The 15,979-nt window shown below is 40.9% G+C and overlaps 1 protein-coding gene across 1 annotated transcript; it reads right to left on the bottom strand.

The window, feature by feature from the left end:
- Positions 1–1,652: 1,652 nt before the first annotated feature.
- LOC310929457 (myosin heavy chain, fast skeletal muscle-like) lies at positions 1,653–14,950 on the bottom strand. The gene is made up of 40 exons (XM_083892224.1): positions 14,935–14,950; positions 14,692–14,742; positions 13,216–13,431; positions 12,092–12,235; positions 11,818–11,974; positions 11,703–11,730; positions 11,081–11,189; positions 10,905–10,997; positions 10,761–10,824; positions 10,577–10,675; positions 10,381–10,484; positions 9,684–9,822; positions 9,479–9,597; positions 9,244–9,393; positions 8,965–9,135; positions 8,575–8,881; positions 8,435–8,502; positions 8,253–8,340; positions 8,049–8,166; positions 7,836–7,959; positions 7,614–7,750; positions 7,271–7,526; positions 6,939–7,181; positions 6,669–6,845; positions 6,436–6,581; positions 5,848–6,328; positions 5,627–5,753; positions 5,329–5,447; positions 5,050–5,246; positions 4,482–4,665; positions 4,232–4,397; positions 3,996–4,120; positions 3,577–3,885; positions 3,298–3,501; positions 2,787–2,912; positions 2,530–2,700; positions 2,339–2,443; positions 2,152–2,247; positions 1,919–2,050; positions 1,653–1,781 (listed from the first exon to the last, which is right to left on the bottom strand). The coding sequence occupies exons 3-40, from the start codon at positions 13,417–13,419 to the stop codon at positions 1,761–1,763; spliced, it is 5,808 nt and encodes a 1,935-aa protein (XP_083748350.1). The 5' UTR covers positions 13,420–13,431; positions 14,692–14,742; positions 14,935–14,950; the 3' UTR covers positions 1,653–1,760.
- Between the last annotated feature and the right edge of the window lie 1,029 nt (positions 14,951–15,979).

A 15,979-nucleotide genomic window follows, 5' to 3' on the forward strand; every position in this document is an offset into this window, starting at 1 on the left:
ATTTCTGGACTGGGGTTGAGGGATATTTTGGCTCCTCTCATTCAATAAACCAACAGAGCCAGCTGCTCTCAGCGGCCTTGTTTGGATCAGAGATACTCGTATCCTTCAATCCAGCAGGCACGGTGCCTCGTTATGTGGCTTAAAGACAAAATACACCGTCTGATTTATTCTAGCCATAATATCAGAGAGTCAGTGTTGCTTTTTTGATGAGGTATAACTAGCAAAGCTCAAAGGCTCACCTCGCACAAGTCAGGAGTCAGTGAAAAGATGAAGACGAGCGTCACTGCTGCAGAAAATGACTTTTCTACGGGTAAAACTGCTTCTAAATGACACTTTATCTCCATATAAATGTGTGCGCGTGGGTTTAATTGCATTAATATGTATGATAAGTGCAATTCTATACGCCTGAAAGCATATTTTGTTTGGGAGAATGTGATGGATTTGAGATAAAAAATTGGGCAATAACTAACCCCAGGCACTTCTACGGAGTGGGGATTTTCAAAAGTCTGAGACTGTGGACGACCATCAGGCTGCATCAAATTGGAAGTTATTTCTTTGTATTATTTCTTCATGTCTGTTCTCCTATGAAAGTGTCTGAAGACCCTGGTCTTTGAAACCCTGTGTGGTTCTACATTATATGATGTTATAAATGTCCCATGTGTCTCGTGCATCAATAACCACTCACTCCACTGTAAAGCCGTGTCTGTGTCTGACTCACATTGTGCCAAAGGATTCTCAGCTATAAACAGGTGCAACGAGATTAGCGGTGGCAGAACTGGCAGCTGTCATTGTTTCGCGCGGCATGAATGAAGTGGCTCCTTCACACTGAATGCTACGCTTTGGCCCCCAGAGGATAATAGATAAATGGGATAATCTCATATTTATGTGTTTATATCTTTCTGTGCTCTCAGGCACCACGTTACAGTACTGATGAATGTGTTTTTATGGCTGTTTAGGACGTGCACTTCATCACAGGTTGACGTGAAGTCATGTGAACTACAGGTATGTATCAGTCAAGAGTGTCTTTTTTTGTTTTAATCCAAATAAAGGCCCACTGTTTTAAATATAATACAGTTTTTGGCCTAAATTGAATGAAAATTATTTATCTGCTCACATCATTCACAAGGTTTCCTGCCATGCTGATTAAAGTAAAACTTTACATACTCTGCAGTTTCCCAGATTATTTAATTGTGCTGTAGATTTTGATTATTATTACAAAGAACTGATTATTGTTATTATATTTCATCAATTATAATCGTTATTCAGTTTAATTTCATCTATCTACAAAGCAAGTTGCGTCTGTGTGTCTGTCTGTGACAGACATATCTCGCTGACCGTTAGTCAGATTGCCCTGGGAGTTTGGATACTGGATGAGTATGTCACGATGGTTTGCATCCTTGATTTTCAAATGATTAAGTATTTCGGAATGACTTTACATTGACCATCATAATAGTCAGCATCAGCCTGAACAAGGATCCGTTGAAAATATATGTTAACCTTCTAAGGAATAATTTAAATGAATTTTTGAAATTCAGGAAATTATCCATTTGCCCTGATGCACTTTGACAGTGAGTTGACTAAAAGTATCTCGGAATGATTTGAAATGTTCAAGTCAAGTCAAAAGACATGAAACTGGTAATTGAATTATGTATATATATTTTTTTATTATTTATTGAATATACATCTACATATTTTGTGAGAGAATTTCAATGAAACGTCATATTTTATGATTCTCACTAATCTCACAAAGATCTTGCAGATTATTCTTCAGCGTCCTTCCCCTGGAAAAAAGAGAGAAAAAGATAATTAATGATTTGAAGAAGTCACGCAACATGAATAAAACGTTCAATAAATGCCCAGTCAAAGGTGAGGAAGGTTGTATTACACCTTATTGACACCTTATTTTAGTCTTACTCACCTTTCCAATTTCCCGACTCTTTGCCCGCAGCTTGTTGACCTGAGACTCTGCGATGTCGGCTCGTTCCTGAGCCTCCTCCAGCTCGTGCTGAACCTTCCTGTACCTGCACAGGTGACTGTTGGCCTGTTCCTCCTGTGAGAAACATCAGCACAGTTTTCAAAAACTGCAGTAATTGTGTTTTTTACTCTCAAAAGACAATAAAGTGTGCTGCATTCAGCTTTAATCTGACTTACAGCTTCCTCAGACTGTCTCTTGTACGCTTTCACTTTCAGCTGCAGCTTGTCCACCAGATCCTGGAGTCTGCTGATGTTCTTCTTGTCCTCCTCAGTCTGCAGTGACCATTATATTGTTATTATAACACATTTATAGGCACAATAGCCCTGCCAAGTGGACAGTAGTGACCATTTAAAGATGACATACCTGATAGGTGAGCTCCTTCACTCTTCTCTCATATTTCCTGACACCTTTGACGGCCTCTGCTCCTCGTCTCTGCTCAGATTCAACTTCACCCTCAAGCTCACGCACCTAAAATATAAACTAGCTGTTATTACAAAAAAAAAAACTTAACTTAAAAGAATTAAAAGCGAAAGAGAGAGAAAAATCATCTTTACCCTCGACTCCAGCTTCTGGAGCTGCTTCTTTCCGCCCTTCATGGCCAGGTTCTCAGCCTCGTCAAGTCGGTGCTGCAGGTCCTTCACCGTCACCTCCAGGTTCTTCTTCATCCTCTCCAAATGAGCGCTGGTGTCCTGCTCCTTCTTCAGCTCCTCTGCCATCATGGCAGCCTGAAGAACACAACAGCCATGAGCACAAACATCACTCCAATAACCCGAAAGAAGAAATAAACTATATCTTTATTATTCTATCTCACATCAGTGATGGCCTTCTTGGCCTTTTCTTCAGCGTTTCTTGCTTCCTGGACGGAATCTTCCACTTCTCCTTGGATCTGGACCAGATCGGCTTCTAACTTCTTCTTGGTGTTGATGAGGCTCGTGTTCTATTGGACACAAAGAAACGATTGGGTTATCATAGCTACACAACATGCTATACAATGTAAGTTTAATGACAGTAACAAAAATCTCAGGAAAAAATTATACATTTTCTGGAAAAAAAAATAGTCTGAATTCTGAAAAAAAATGATGAGAAAAAATTCTGGGAAAAAAATACTAAGAAAAAAATCTCATAGCCCTGTATTTGAAATGTGCCAGAGAAATCTGTGCTTTAAGGTCTCATAACAACTTAAACTTCACCCTAACCCTCTACCTCAACAAGAATCAGGACTCACTATTCCTTCATCTAGGTGAAAGTTAGGGTTAAGTGATAAGAGGAAATGGGATTTTGCCGAAAACTATTATTTGTTATGGGTTAGGGATAAATATAACCTGAGAGTGCAGTAGTCCCACGCGCTCGCTGGCGTCCACCAGCTCCGTTTCAGCCACTTTGCGGCCTCTCTCCGTCTGCTCCAGTGCAGCTCTCAGCTCCTCGATCTCAGCCAGCATCAGGTTGTTCCTGCGCTCCACCATGGCCACCTGCTCCTTCATGTCTTCCTGGCTTCTGATGGCGTCATCAAGGTGCAGCTGAGCGTCCTGAATGAATCATAAAAACACACAATTTGTAAAACAGTCCAAACAAAGTAAACTGTACTTGCGGTTTCTCCATACCTTCAGCTGTCCTTGAACGTTCCTCAGCTGTTTCTGGGCCTCAGAAGCCTGGCGGTTGGCGTGGCTCAGCTGGATCTCCATCTCGTTGAGGTCTCCCTCCATCTTCTTCTTGATCCTCATGGCGTCGTTCCTGCTCCTGACCTCAGCGTCCAAAGTGGTCTGCATGGTCTCGATCACCCTCTGGCTGTTCCTCTTGATCTGCTCAATCTCCTCGTCCTTCTCTGCAACTTTCCTGTCAATTTCACTCTTGAGTTGGGTGAGCTCGAGCTGAGCACGCAGAATCTTGGACTCCTCGTGCTCCAGAGTGGCCTGTGATTAAGAGTCACAGTGAAGAAGACGGTTGATTGTTGTGGAAACGTTACTTCTACTTCCAAAGTAACTCTAAAGTATAACGACAGATATGAGGATTCAGTTTTTACCTCTGCCTCTTCAAGAGCAGTCTGGATCTCCGACTTCTCACTCTCCACGGTCTTCTTTCCTTTCTCAAGCTCATGAATGGTCTTACCGGTTTCACCGAGCTGTTCGCTCAGATCTGAGATCTCCTCTGTTTGGTGAACAAAGTACACATTTCAGAAACATCACATAAATGCACTCTAAAAATATTATATTTAGAGTGCATTTGTTTTGAGGCAGACTGAATGAATGAATGTCTTACGCTGCAGGTTCTTGTTCTCCCTCTTCAGGGTCTCCAAGTGATCCAGAGCTTCCTCATAGGAGTTCTTCATTTTAAAGAGCTCAGTGCTCATTGACCGAGACTCCTTCTGTGATCCCTCCAGCTCCGCCTGGCTCTCCTCGTACTTCTGCTTCCACTCAGCAAGAACCTGCGGGTATAACAAAATAAGTGAGTGTTTTCTGTCACTTCATGTTATTATGAGTAAAAAACCAGAGAGTAACATGAAATAAACCTTGTCAAAGTTTCTTTGCTTCTTGTCCAGAGTAGCAGCGAGAGCATTAGCTCTCTCCACGTCGATCATCAGGTCTTCCACTTCACCGTGAAGTCTCTGCTTGGTCTTTTCCAGAGAGGCACATTTTGCATTCATCGCCTCGATAGCTTCCTCTGCATCCTGAAGACGCTGGGCAAGTTTTTTCCTGTTTAAAGATGATAGATTTTTTTGATGAGTTATATTACCGTTCAAAAATTTGGGATCCTTATTTTTTAAGGAAAAGCTCTTCTTGATTTTTTATAATCAATCATAAATACACTCTATACATTGTGAATGTGGTAAACGACTATTCTAGCGGCAAACATCTGGTTTTTAATGGAATATGTACATAGGTGTATAGAGGCCCATTTCCAGCAACCATCTCTCCATGCTAATTGTGTTAGAAGGCTATTGGATGATTAGAAAACCCTTGAAAACCCTTGTGCAATGATGTTAGCACAGCTGAAAACAGTTTTGCTGGTTCTTTGACCAAAGGGCAAAATTATTATTTTGCATTAAAAAATAATGTGATTCCAGAAATGTCCATTACTTGGCCTCCTCCAGCTCCTCAGTGCGTTGGATGGCATCAGTCTCGTATTTGTTTCTCCACTGACCCACTTCACTGTTGGCTTTGGACAGCGCTCGCTGCAGCTCAGCTTTGGCCTCCTGCTCCTCCTCATACTGCTCTCTGAGCAGGTCGCAGTCATGGCGTGAGGATTGAACAGCATGAGCCAGGGCGTTCTTGGCCTGACAATTCAAAGTAGAACCTGATGAATATTTCTTACCAATCATCAGGTGCTTTCATTTGTCTGTGTTGACAGAGTGTTACCTTAACTTCCTCCTCTATGTGCCTCTTTAGCTCCTCAATCTGCTGGGTATAGGCCTGTTTGCCTCTCGTCAGCTGAGTAACCAAAGCTTCTTTCTCCTCCAGCTGACGCACAATTTCACCTGATCAAAGACAGAAAATAGCTAATTGATGATACCAGACCAAAACAATATCACATATCAAAATAATATCCTACTAAAATACATGTAATATTTTCAGTACTGGAGTACTGTGGCCCATAACTGGAGCCACTAAATGGCTAAATACAAGGATGCTAATGTCTAATGTTTGAGATTCATACCATTTTCAGTTTGAAGCCTTGCTTTATGTACGCTCAGGTCGTTTAGCTGACGGACGTTCTCGTCATTCTTAGACTTCAGCTCACTGAGTTGATCCTCTAACGTCCTGCACATCTTTTCAAGGTTTCCCTAATAAAGGAAAACATATATATATATATTAGAGCAAGTTAAATGGCTGACCATTATTGTCTTTTCATCCTTGTAGAAAGTGTAGGACTCTCACCTTTAATTTGGCGACAGACTCCATGTTGCTTGAAAGGTCGTCGATCTCCATCTTGAATTCACTCTTCTCCTTCTCCAGCTTCTGCTTGACTCTCTGGAGGTTATCGATCTGTTCCCCGAGCTCTGCCACACTGTCGGCCTGTTTCTTGCGCAGAGCGGCAGCCGTAGCCTCGTGGTGCAGGGTGGACTCTTCGAGATCGCGACGCAGCTTCTGGAACTCGGCCTCTCGCTTCTTGTTCATCTCGATCTGAGCTGAAGTGGCTCCTCCGGCTTCTTCGAGCCTCTCGCTGATCTCTTCGAGTTCCCTGGAGAGATCGGACCTCTGCTTCTCCACCTTGGCCCGAGCAGCTCTCTCGGCCTCAATCTCCTCCTCCAGCTCCTCAATACGAGCCTGAAGTTCCTTTATCTTCTTCTGTAGCTGGATTCCAAGAGACTGCTCATCCTCGATCTTACCCAGGAGCTGGCTAACCTCAAAGTCCTTCCTGTAGGGCGTTAGAATAAACATTCGCAAATTAAAGTTGTGTTTGTTTGTAGAACCTTTCATAGAATATTTATTAGATCAATTAGATGAATTATATTTTGTCTGTACTTCTTAATTTTCTCCTCAGATTGCTGCTTGTCGTTCTCCAGATCCATTATGGATTCCTGGGCCAGTTTCAGATCTCCTTCCAGCTTTCTTTTTGCTCGCTCAAGATCCATACGAAGCTTCTTTTCTTGCTCCAGGGAACCCTCAAGCTGTCAAGGAAATAGACATTTAATATTTATCAAAATAAAGACACGACTGATTTGTTTAACAGTTGTTTCCATGGGTGGATTTCATACATCATCCACTTGCTGCTCCAGCTTTATTTTAGACTTTGACAGAGAGTTGACTTTGTCTTCCTCTGCCTGGAGATCATCTAACGTCTGCTGATGGGCCTCTTGGAGAGCTTTCTTCTCCTTGCTCAACTTGGCGATGGTCTCATCTTGAGAAGCCATTTCTTCTGTGAGGTTTTTGACCTGTAAAAGTTATACATGAGATATGAAATCAACAAAAGGGTGTCTTTGTTTAACGAAAAGATCATTAAAAATACGTTGGAAGTGTCTTTTCACCTTGTTCTCGGTGGCATGTTTCTCCTTCTCCACTTTGGCCAGTGTGAGCTCCAAGTCGTCGATGTCTTTCTTCAACTCGGAGCATTCGTCCTCCAGCTTCCTCTTCTTTGCAGTCAACTCTGCATTCATCTCCTCCTCATCCTCCAGTCTCTCAGCTGTCTCTTTGACTTTGGCCTCGAGCTGGATTTTTGCTTTAATGAGCCCCTCGCACCTTTCCTCAGCATCAGAAAGGTTTTCACCTTCCTAGAAATGAAAGAAAGCAGATTCAAATAAGACATCTTACAAGGGTTTACTTTTTAGACATTCATATAGTTCGTAGTGATCCAGCTCACCGACTGCACTTGCAACAAGAGGTCATTCTTTTCCTGCAGCAGAGAAACCATCTTCTCTTCCAGATCTTTCTTCTTGGACAGAGCCTTTGTTAGGTCGTCTTTGGTCTTTTCAAAGTCCACCTTCATTTGGGCCATCTCTTTCTCGGTCTCCGCACTCTTCAGAAGAGGCTTGATCTTGAAGTACACCTTCATCCATGGCCAGGTTTTGACATTCATGAATGAGCGGATGTTGTACTGAATAGAGTAAACTGCCTCCCTGAGGATGACAAAGTAAGAATTGGTTCAAAAAAACAGATAAAAGTAACAGGAATTGAGCAACGTTCATAACATGTAGGTACATTACCTTCTTTCCATCATCTTGACAAACTCCCTCCTCATTTGGAAACCTCTGCACAGAGCCTGAGTCATTGTGACCAGATAAGCCAGTTTCTCATCTCGCATCTCCTCCAGAGTTCCCAGCAGCCCAGCTTTAAAGAACACCTGAAAAGGTAGAGTGAGTATTCATAACTGATCTTAGACTTCAGTGTAAATCGCCTTTTCCAGTCCAGAAAAGTGTGTACTCTACCTTGGTGTGACCAAACTTATACTGAGTGTGGTCCACGTTGATGGATCCCAGCAGTTTCTCTGAGGCCTTCTTGTTGTCGATGAACTGCCCCTCTGGGATGATGCTAGCGTTCAATACTTTGTATCTGATTGGAAAGAAATTGCAACAAATATTTCAATGTAGGACTGTCAATGAAATCATTTGATTTGATTTGATTTGATCATTAGCATTTACCTCTGCTTGAAGTCACCATAGAGAATTCTGCTGGGGAAACCTTTCCTGCAGATCCTGATTCCCTCCAGCACACCGTTGCACCTGAGCTGGTGGATGACCAGGAAGTTCTCCATAAGACCTGTGATGTATAGTTAGAACCAACCATTTGTTAGAAGATGGAATACATGACAATCAAAACACATTTATTGGCACTGTGTGAAGTACCTGGAGTCTTTGATTCATTAGGAATGAGGCAGCGCACAAAATGAGGATGTGTGCTCCTCAGATTGGTCATCAGCTTGCCCAAGTTCTCCTGAAGGATTCAAAGGACATTTGGGAATTATTACAGCATGTATTCATTTAGACAGAATTGAAATGAAGCATCATTTTTTTTTTTCACAACCTACCCTGAACAAAGCAGACACAGTCTGGAAGGAACCACCCTTCTTCTTACCAGCCTTCTTACCGCCCTCAGCTGTCAGTGACACAAAAATTACATTAAATTAAACAACAATTGCACAATTATAATGCTTTTTAATGTCCGTACCTTCTCCTGAGGAATGTGATGCATAGAGGTAAGCCAGCAGTTTGACTGAAGACTTCTGGTAGAGCTGAACCACTGAGTCATTCAGAGGATCCTTGTTCTTGTCCAGCCAGCCAAAAATGTTGTAGTCCACAGTGCCAGCATAGTGCATCAGAGAGAAATGGGCCTCAGCTTTGCCTTTGGCAGGTTTAGGTTTCTGGAAGGGGGCACTTTTACCAAGATGCTGGTCGTACAGTTTGTTCTTGAAGGTTATGTCAGTGGCCTTGGGGAACATGCACTCCTCTTCAAGGATGGAGAAGATGCCCATTGGCTATTCAGAGGAAATTAATGAATTAAAACAACAAGATGCATTGACAGTGCATTTGTGAGTGTACATCAGCATGTGAACCTCACCTTCTCAATAAGCTCAATGCAGGCTGCCAAGTCCATACCAAAGTCAATGAACTCCCATTCAATTCCCTCTTTCTTGTACTCTTCTTGCTCCAGGACAAACATGTGATGGTTGAAAAACTGTTGCAGCTTCTCATTGGTGAAGTTGATGCACAGCTGCTCCAAGCTGTTGTACTGAAGACATGAAGATACCCTGAGCTTTGATGTGGTAAGATCTCAAAATGCAAACATCATTGGAATGACACTTTGTAAGAATACGTTCCATAAACCAAACATACTTACATCAAAGATTTCAAACCCAGCAATATCCAGGACACCAATGAAATAGCTCCTGGGCTGCCTGGTGTCCAGCATCTCATTGATTCTGACGACCATCCACAAGAACATTTTCTCATAGACAGACTTGCAGAGAGCCATGACGGAGTTGTTGACCTGATTTACCAAGTGATTGATACAACATTAGAACTGAAGGAATGGTGAAATCTTAATTTGGCTCCTCTTCATGTCTGACTCTTACCTGAGGGACAGTTTGGCCTTTGGTCACAAACTCGTTCCCGACCTTCACTCTTGGGTAGCATAGTGCTTTGAGCAAATCAGCAGAGTTCAGACCCATGAGGTAGGCGATTTTGTCGGCCACTAAATACAGAACACAAGTTTTCATCTTTAGAAACGCAGAATACCGGCTTGACTCCTAATTCACTGGTCGTGTGTGGACGTCATACCCTCAGTGCCATCAGGCTCAGCCTGCTCTTCACGCTGCTTCTGCTTGAATTTCATGCCTCCATGATGCATCACAGCTCCGGTCAGCTTGAAAATGTAGGCCTTCTCTTCTAGAGTGAAGCCCAGGATGTCAATGGCAGTCTGTATTAAAAAATGGTTTGAAAGAAAAGTGTATGTTTTTATTGGGAGGAAACAGTCCTTACAGTCCTACAACAAACCCAAGGTGTCATATGTAAGAATGTGGCCAAAAACTGTTAATACACTCAAATTCAAAATACTGAGGTCTTTTAGGTTTCGTTTTCTGACGTAACTGGCAACTTGTGGTTCCTCGGCAGCTGAGACTCTACTGACTGCAATGATTGGTAGACGGCGGTAGGTGGCGCCACATGCCAAAACATGATTTCAAAACATAAACATGATTTGCAATCTGCAAAATATATATTTTTAATGCAAATATTTTGTCTGTACTGTTGTTGTTGGTGAGTTCAGTTTGTTATATGAACATTATTCCTGAGTCTCTGTGACATATTAGGAGGATTTTAAGGCCACTTTAGATTTATTGCATAATGCACCTTAAATTCCAGGAAGTATAGATCACTTGAATTTGTTTTAGGAGTGTTTATATTCTTGCTCCTAATCAATTAGTTCCAAAGAGATGAACTGTTGATTTAAAATGAGTGACAATGCATTTGTCCTTACATCAGTGGCCATGAATTCATCAACGTCATTGATGCTCTTCACGGTGATCTCACCCTGACTGATCATGGGGAAATCGTATGGATTTGTGGTGATCAGCAGAGCCTCTGAAGAAACAGGGGGGAAAAAACTGTTTAAGAATACAGATGCTATCATTTGCTTCAGGACTAAACGGTGTCATTATCTGCCGATGTCACACCTATGAGCTCAGGTTTGTGGCCTGTTGCGAGCTGATAGAAGATGTGGTAGCTCCTCTCTGCAGACAACTGGAACGTGACTCGAGACTTCTCCAGCAGATCTGTTCATCACACACATGTGGACAACAGTAAGTCCTGCTACAAGAACATACATATCTGCTGCATCATTTTTCATGTGTGTCTTACATGTTTCGATGTCTGCTGACGCCAACTTCCCCGACGATGCAAAATGGATCCTAATGAATTTACCCTGTTCAAAATGAAAACATCAATTTAGGTAATTATCTTATTGAGAGTTGTGTAAAAAGACTGAGGTGAACAAAAACTTACAAAGCGGGATGAGTTGTCATTCCTGACAGTTTTGGCATTACCGTAAGCCTCCAGCAGGGGGTTGGCTGCAATGATTTGATCTTCCAGCGAGCCCTTCGTTCAAACAATTACAGAAACGATCATCATCTGATTTTCTGGGATCATCGTTCCTTCTTCTTGCGGAGTAGATACTGTACCTGCATTTTTCCCGTTTGCTCAATCTTTTTCCCTCCAGCGACTGCAATTGTTGCAAAGTACTGGATGACACGTTTGGTGTTGACCGTCTTTCCTGCACCGGATTCTCCACTTGGAGGATAATAAGAAAAAAAATGTATCATCAACACCATCTAATATCAGGCTTTCATCATTTAGAGCAGGGGTGTCAAACTCATTTTCACTGAGGGCCACATCAGCATAATGGTTACCCTCAAAGGTCCAGATGTAACTGTTTTACAGAATAAATGTAACTAATTGTAACCAAATATAATGTAAAATAAAGGTAACTACTCCGTAAAATATTGCTAAATAACTTTCTGTATTTATTACTTCAATTTCACTCGTCGCATGATGTATTTACAATGATACACTGCGATCTAGTGGCGGTGCCGTCACTTTGTGGGTAACACAATCACCATGCATTGTGGGAAATGTAGTTTATGGTCAACGCACGCCTTAAAGCAGCATAGACCTATTTTAAAACAGATTTTTAGGACCAATTAATCACTCGTGGGGGCACATAAAATGACATGGCGGACCACATCTGGCCCCCGGGCCTCGAGTTTGACACGTGATTTAGAGGAATCCTTTGTCAAGACTTACGTGATCAGAATGGACTGATTTTCACGGTCTGAAAAGAAAGAAAAATGATTATTATTTCCAGTAATATAAATCAGTTTTAAGAAATGCAAGGCGTTGATAGAGCCTGTTTACACACCAGTGAGCATGGCCTGGTAGGCATTATCAGAGATGGAGAAGATGTGGGGTGGAGCCTCAATCCTCTTCTTCCCTCTGTATCCAGAGACGACGCCTGCATCGTACACTGGGAGCCACTTGTAGGGATTCACAGTGACGCAGAACAGCCCTGAGTAGGTCTGTGTTCAGAAGAAGAGGATCACGACTACTGACACACATCTGTCTGTCTGTCTGTCTGTCTGTCTGTCAACATATGATGTTTTCATCTGCTCGTGTGCCGAGAGGCTCAAACTCACGTAGATCATCCACGCCGCGTAACGCTCTTTGAGGTTATACAGCACAGAAGGTTCACTGAGGTGGGTCATCATGGCCATGTCCTCAATCTTATCAAACTTTGGAGGGTTCATGGGAAAGATTTCAGTGTCTTTGACAGTGATGGTCTGGTACAGAAAGACAAAAGAGACAGGAGAGTGAGTGAGTGACTGAGGTGGTTTACTTTTCCTTATTATGTCATATTTACACTACTGTTCAAAAGCTTGTGGTCACTTAGAAATGTCTTTATTTTTGAAGGAAAAGCACCTTTTTTTTCAGTGAATATAACATTAAATCAATCAGAAATACACTCTATACCAGGGGTCTCAAACTCAAATGACTTGGGGGCCACTGAGTGTCTAGTTTGGTCAGTAAGGTCAGGAAAGTAAAAAAAAAAGGCCAACTTTTTGAGAAAAAGACATGAAAATAATACTATTTATGATGATATTTCCCATAATTTAACATTAAAAGTGATTGTTTTGATATGGAACGAAAAAAGGTTGACAATATAAACGTACTTAACGTAACATAACAGTAATTAAAAAACATTTAGTAATCGAATAATCAATTATTTGATTAATTGTTTCAGCGCTAAACTCATCATAAGTTGATATTAATTGGTGGGCCACATGCAATTGATTTGGGGGCCGCATGTGGCCCCCGGGCCTCCAGTTTGAGACCCCTGCTCTATACATTGTTAATGTGGTAAACGACTATTCTAGCTGCAAACGTCTGGTTTTTAATGGAATATGTACATAGGTGTATAGAGGCACATTTACACTGTTCTAATGGTACATTGTGTTTGATAATGGTGTTAGAAGACTATTGATGATTAGAAAACCCTTGAAAACCCTTGTGTAATGATGTTAGCACAGCTGAAAACAGTTCTGCTGGTTCTTTGACCAAAGGGCAAAATTATTATTTTGAATAAAATCATTATTTCTAATCTTGTCAATGTCTTGACTATATTCTCTATTCATTTTGCAACTCTTTTGATGAATAAAAGTGTGACTTTTAATGGAAAACACAAACAAATTGTATAGGTGACCCCGAACCTTTGAACGGTAGTGTATATATATTATTTTACAGCACATCAGGATCATCTGACCTTTCCACAGAGAGTATCCACAGTCGCTTTGCCGCCATCTCTCTTGGAGAGTTTCCCCTTGAGGTACATCTCGCTGGGCTCAGTCACGAAGAACGCCGTTTTGGCGTCAAACGGCGTGTTCTGAGCTTCTATCCGCTCTCTTTCGGTCTTCCGCAGGTAAGCGGCAGCCGGGCCAAAGCACTCCATTTCGGCGTCGGTGCTCATGGTGGCTGTTTACTGTAAGAGAGGTGAAGGAGAGACCATGTTTCATCACCGTTTTAGCATCTCCACGAGTGAACATCATCCTCTCATGTTGCTGTACATCGACAGCATCATGCAGAGCAGAGAAACCCAACAATTTACACAATGAGAAAAAACCCTTTTAACAGGAAGAAGAAATCTCTGACAGAACCAGGCTCAAAGATGTGCAGCCATCTGCCTAGGCGGGTTGGGGTGAAAGGAAAATTGGGGGACTTATGAAGAAAGTTCTGCTAAAGTAACGTTGAGTACTATACTTCAAAAATGTATACTATATATAAATTCTATTAGAATAGAATAGACAAACTATTTTAATACACATAAATATAAACTATGTAACCTTTATCGATTTTTTGCACAAGACAAAGGTTAAAAAGCAGTAACACGTTTCAAGGTGGTTGAACTTAGACCCAAAAGTTCACATGCTGCCCTAAACTCAAAGGACAATAAATATTGTTATATAAAGCTGAGGATTTACAGCACATGTGTCAAACTCAAGGCCCGCGAGTGATTAATTGGTCTTAAAAATCTTGTGTTAAAATAGGTCTATGCTGCTTTAAGGCGTGCATTGACCATGAACTACATTTCCCACAATGCATGGCGATTGTGTTACCCACAAAGTGACCGCCACTAGGTCACAGCGTATTATTGTAAATACATCATGCGACGAGTGAAATTGAATAAGTAATAAATACAGAAAGTTATTTAGCAATATTTTATTGAGTAGTTACCTTTATTTTACATATATTTGGTTACATTTAGTTACATTTATTCTGTATGACAGTTACATCTGGACCTTTGAGGGTAACCATGATGCTGATGTGACCCTCAGTGAAAATGACTCTGACACACCTGATTTACATTGTTCAATTGGCTGTTTTAACTCACGTTATCTCATCAATCAAGCGCACTTTTACAGATCATTTATGGTAATTAGAGAAAAAGATAATTTCAATTAAATGTTAAGTTAAATTCTTTCAAACAAAAACCACGTACAGTTTTATAGTTAATAAGTGGAGAAGCCAACTTCCCTATTGGCATCACCATCACTTCCATTTCCTCTTTTTGAACTTTGAAGCTTAAAAACATGAATACGGACACTTGATTTACACCAGAGTTCACCTTTTGAAAACTAAATAACTTCTATATAATTGAATAGGCGTATCACGTTCACAGCGCATAACAAACTACAGATTAAAATGTCAATGTCATTCAAGAGTGATTAAAGAGACGACATACCTTCTTCCCTCCCCTTAGAAGAACAGATGTGCAGATGATCTAATGAGGATTCTGGAGAGGAAACAAATACTTTAAATTCATTTATGCAAGTCAGGAAAAATGTTATTGAATAAAGTCCTGGCTCAGAGAGAGAGAGACAGCAGGTCTGTATGCTTTGTGGTGTCTGGCAGTGAGTGTTCATGTTCTTCATTGTTCATTAAGCCGTCGACGTTCCTCCTGCTAATAAAAGACTCACTCACTCACCTTGACTGGTCGTCTGTCAGTCCTTGGAGGAGGAGAATCCAGCCTTCCTTCTTATATAGAGAGAGAGATCAGAGTTACACCTTCTCTATTTGGTCACAGCGTTTTATGGTATTTTGCTCGAGTATTTTTGCCCCCCCCCCCCCCCCCCGATTGGAACCTGTGGCATCTTCTGTAGCAGATGAAAAGACTGGCTGTTCATCACAGCTCAACCTCCTGTCACTTTTACTCTTCACTTCACTTTAATTTACAGCAGCAGGGTTTAGACAATGGGGAGAGACGTGTCATGGTTCTGTGGACAGAACCAACAGATTAAATGTGATTTTTATGAATAAGACGTGATGATGAGGTGGTGTTTTCGTTAATTATTTTTCATTTTTATTGTAAAATGTGTGAAAATATGTTGCTAACTACCTTAACTACCCAAATTTGAGTGATTAAAAAGTGTTTAACCCTGAGAACACAGAGCATTTTGGCTGCTTTGTTTTACATTAATATGTTTAAACATACAGTATATACACTGTAAAAAAAAAAAAAAAGTTGGGAAAACTTTAAATTTCAAGGCAACTTAATGGAATAAATTTTTGAGTTTACAGCCCAACAAAAGATCTTGAGTTTTTAAAAAGTTCCATCAACTAATATTATTTTGTTAGATAAACTTTTAACTTAGAGTTGTGCCAACTCAAAATTCTAATTTAATTTTTGGTTACATTTTTAAATTATCTGAACAAGATTAGTTCGCCAAACTGTTTGAAATCAGAATTTTAAGTTTGTCTAACAAAATAATATTAGTTGATTAGTTGAACTTTTTATAAACTCCAGATCTTTTGTTGGGCTGTAAACTCATTGTATTGCAGTAAGTTGCCTTGAAATTTGGAGTTTTCTCAACTTTTTTCTTTTTACAGTGTACAGTGTGATATAAGAATGTGTTATATAGAGCGTCTTATATCTTTCTTTCTTTTTCAGCACAACCTGTAGGCAATCTGATTTTTTTAAATTTAATTTTCACCAACTATATAAACACCTCTGAGCAAAACGTACTCAAAAA

This window comes from Microchirus variegatus, assembly GCF_963457635.1.
Source record: "Microchirus variegatus genome assembly, chromosome: 7".
NCBI classification, from domain to species: Eukaryota; Metazoa; Chordata; class Actinopteri; order Pleuronectiformes; family Soleidae; genus Microchirus; species Microchirus variegatus.

Coding starts and splice junctions, on each gene's coding strand:
- LOC310929457 (XM_083892224.1), bottom strand. CDS start 13,419: ATGAGCACCGACGCCGAAATGGAGTGCTTTGGCCCGGCTGCCGCTTAC. Junction 7,182..7,270: donor TCTTGTTGCAAGTGCAGTCG/GTGAGCTGGATC, acceptor TTTCATTTCTAG/GAAGGTGAAAACCTTTCTGA. Junction 1,782..1,918: donor AGAGTCGGGAAATTGGAAAG/GTGAGTAAGACT, acceptor TCTTTTTTCCAG/GGGAAGGACGCTGAAGAATA.